This window comes from Anastrepha ludens, chromosome 6 (assembly GCF_028408465.1).
Source record: "Anastrepha ludens isolate Willacy chromosome 6, idAnaLude1.1, whole genome shotgun sequence".
Taxonomy (NCBI): Eukaryota; Metazoa; Arthropoda; class Insecta; order Diptera; family Tephritidae; genus Anastrepha; species Anastrepha ludens.
The window spans coordinates 32,641,910-32,645,646 of record NC_071502.1 but is presented as its reverse complement, the minus strand read 5'-3'; the positions used below and the strand labels follow the sequence as shown (position 1 = coordinate 32,645,646).

Genomic DNA, 3,737 nt, shown 5'->3' with positions numbered 1-3,737 from the left:
CTTCGAGTGCCGAACCCTGCAATGTAGCAGTGAATGGCGGACGCTATAGCACCACAATAAACGACTCTTTGATGACGGATGCCGGAAATTGAAGCCCGTGATCTCCACAACATTTGGTTTCAACAAGACGGCGCTACTTGCCATACAACCCACGAGACAATGGAGTTTCGGTGAGCAATTTATCTCTCGTCTCGGACTCCAGAGGATTGATCACCAAGATCTTGTGATAGATATCACAACTTTGGAATTTTATTTGTGGGGGTATGTAAAGTCTAAACGCTTTGTTGAGGCATTGGAAGTCAACATTACTAAAGTTATTCACGAGACACCGACCGAGGTCCTCCAGGGAGGCATTCGAAATTGTTGTTTACGGATGGCCGAATTACGGCGCAGTTACGGCCAACATTTGAAAGGGATCATCTTTAAAAAATAAATGTCATGAATGGTTCTACACAAAAATAATGAAGACTGTCCAATCAATCTGAATTTTCGTTGTTATATTTCAATTTAAAATCCGATACCTCTAAATTGATCACCCTTTATTTTCAGTGGAATAAAGACATTATCCCATATTCAAGATGTAAAAAGAGTATTCCACTCTATGGAGATTACGAGGGGTGCCTTTTATACGTCCGGATTTGGCAACCCTGGTGTTGCAATCGTGACAGGTGATGAATCATGGATTTACGCGTATGAGCCCGAAAGTGAACAGCTGTCGACTGTATGGGTGTTTCAAGATGAGCCAAATCCAACAAAAGTTGTTCGCGCACGAAGCACTTCCAAGCAAATGGTCGCCTGTTTTTTCGGAAAAACTGGACATGTCGCAACCGTACCACTAGAACAACGCAGAACAGTAAATTCTGAGTGGTACACAACCATTTGTTTGCCAGTTGTCTTCCAAGAAATTAGGCATTCAGAATGCATGTTTTGGAGGTACCTCATTCAGAGTGGCAAAAGTGCTTCGACAATTGGTTCAAACGCATGCAAAAGTATATAGATCTTCATGGAGAATATTTTGAAAAACAATAAAGGGATTTTCGATGATTCAAATTTCTTTTTGTTCTCTAATCCCGACATATAGAAGGCACCCCTCGTACTTTATAAAATAAAAGATGTAAACCTCCACTTTTCACTCATGAAGTAAGTAGCTCAGACTTATCAGCCGCCTCCGTATTACATATTTAAATACATAGTTTGGAGATCGTGCAATAATTATGTTCATATGTATGTGTGAATACAAGCCAAACGAATTAACCGATGCGGAACTTAAACGCAGTCGAACTCAATCAAAAGAGGCGTTAAATTATAGTTGTTTGTTCTGCGCTGAGCAATTCGACGATATAATCTTCGGCATTTACAATTTAATGGTGCGTAGCCAAAAATGTTGAATGTTGAATGTATGTTTGTATAAATTTCTACTACGAGTAACAATAAAAGGTAACAGCCGAGCGCAGTGTGCCGAAAACTCATCGCTATAGAATTCTTGTCGACCAGGTTTCCATAAGCCCAGCCAGTGGTGTAATGCATTTTTTTAATATTGCCTCGCTTTTATTGATGACTGCCGTGACCAGTGAAGCCAGATTCGAGGATTTTGTTATCAAGGACAAAGTTTGTGGTGCCTCATTTATATGTAGCTGAATAGATAGTATATAAAATAAATATTCGTCTAATTTCCAGAATGATTTAAAACGATTTGGAGACTTTGACGACACTAGCGACGAATATTATGAAGCAGACGAAGATTCCATGCTGAGTTTAGAATCACTGCGTCGGTTGTCCCACGAGGAGCCCGATATTATGAATAGGTTGATGGATATTTCGCTCGATTTGCTTCCACCAGATTTGCTGCCGAAATTTCAACAGTGCTACGCGCAGCGGGAGTTCTCAACTTGCTTAGAAGATGACGACAATTCGCTGCAACTTGTAGAAGTCCTCAATATGCTTCGCAGAAACATTTATGATTTCTTGTAAAGTCAATAAAACGTGAAATATATAGGATAAGGCAATATGAAAATAAATGTTAATATATCTAATTATAGTAAATAAAAATGCTTTGAAAGTAAAACTGAAATGCCGACAATAAATGACTTGTGATACTCCCAAATTAGTGGCAGTTACAGAAGGCGCCGGTTCACAATTAAGTTCAAATATTCTGGCATCATTGCATTTGCAGAATTTAATTCTTCTTCTACATCATCATCATCATCTTCTTTTTCTTCTTCTTCTCTTCTTCTTCTTCTTCTTCTTCTTCTTCTTCTTCTTCTTCTTGACTGGCGCGATAACCGCTTAAGCGATTTTGGGCTAGTGTAACAAAGCGCGCCAGACGTTTCTTTCTCGTGGTAACCGGCGTCAGTAGGAAACACCAAGTGAAGCCTAGTCCTTCTCCACCTGATCTTTCCTATTCCTCTGCTGCCACCAGCTGGTACTGCATCGCATACTTTCAGAGCCGGGGCGTTTGTATCCATTCGAACGGCATGAACCAGCCAACGTAGCCGATGGATGTTTGCTCGCTGTGCTATGTCTATGTCGTCGTAAAGCTCATACGGCTCATCGTTTCATCGCCTACGAAACTCGTATTCGCCAACGTGCAAAGGTCCAAAAATCGTCCGCACAATCTTTCTCTCAAACACTCCAAAGGACTCCTTATCGGATGTTGTCCACGCCTCTGTGCCATAAAATAGGACGGGAATGATGAGAGCCTTATGAAGTGCGAGTTTTATTCGTCGAGAGAGGGCTAAGTAGGCAATTGAGTAGCGCGTGGCGGGTCGCAAGCCTAGTGCACAACCAGATATCCTGGATTGTTTCACCGTCTCACATTAGCTCGCTCTCGAACGGATATTCGAAAGCTACCCAGAGGATACTTGGGCGAAGCATATTTTGTATTGTGAGATGCTTGGAGCATAAGCCGAAGAATGGTCTTGGTCACTGCCAAGTGAATGGCGATCAGATACTTTCTCCACTTACTTGAACTTCTACATATGATACCAACCTCCAATTTATCGGTCCATTTAACGGGTTTTTGTTGTTGTCTAATCCCACGAGTATAGGTCAAACTAGTCATTCGTGCCATAACCGCGATAGACACAGGCTGGGAACTTAGGGCAGGGGGTCGTTAAGGTAGGCATGCCACACACGTTGATCTTTCTTGGAGAGCAAGTGTGACTCGTATCGAACACTATGGTCAAGGATGACATAGCGGTAGCAAGCCAAATCCACAACTTCTCTCTTAGTTCATAGTTACACAATATGCCGACAAAAGAAAATTGCCAAAACTCAACGTGATTCTTGAGCAACTTGAAGCTTGCACTTTTTTATACCAAAATTTAATGGGCTGAATGTTGGTTGGAATCTCGGTAAAACACCAAAATTAAGAAAAACATTTTTCTAATAGCGGTCGCCCCTCGGCAGGCAATGGCCAACCTCCGAGTATATTTCTGCCATGAAAAAGCTCCTCATAAAAATACATATCTGCCGTTCGGAGTCGGCTTGAAACTGTAGGTCCCTCCATTTGTAGAACAACATCAAGGCGCACACCACAAATAGGAGGAGGAGCTCGGCCAAACTCCCAAAAAAGGTGTATGCGCCAATTATATATATATAGATCTGTATACTCGGAATTTTTCTAGAAATTCTTGTTAAACAGTGTGCAGTTTTTATGCACATTTATTGAATTTTTTTTTAAACTTACACAAAATTGGAAACTTGGACTTATATGGTTTTTGTAGTGGATGAAAATA

At 41.1% G+C, this 3,737-nt stretch overlaps 1 protein-coding gene across 1 annotated transcript; it reads left to right on the top strand.

Annotated features, from left to right (window-relative positions):
* The first annotated feature begins 1,521 nt into the window (after positions 1-1,521).
* On the top strand, positions 1,522-1,971 carry LOC128867010 (uncharacterized). Its single transcript, XM_054108102.1, has 2 exons — positions 1,522-1,608; positions 1,678-1,971. Exons 1-2 carry the CDS (start codon positions 1,522-1,524, stop codon positions 1,969-1,971), a joined length of 381 nt encoding a protein of 126 aa, XP_053964077.1.
* The last annotated feature ends 1,766 nt before the right edge of the window (positions 1,972-3,737 follow it).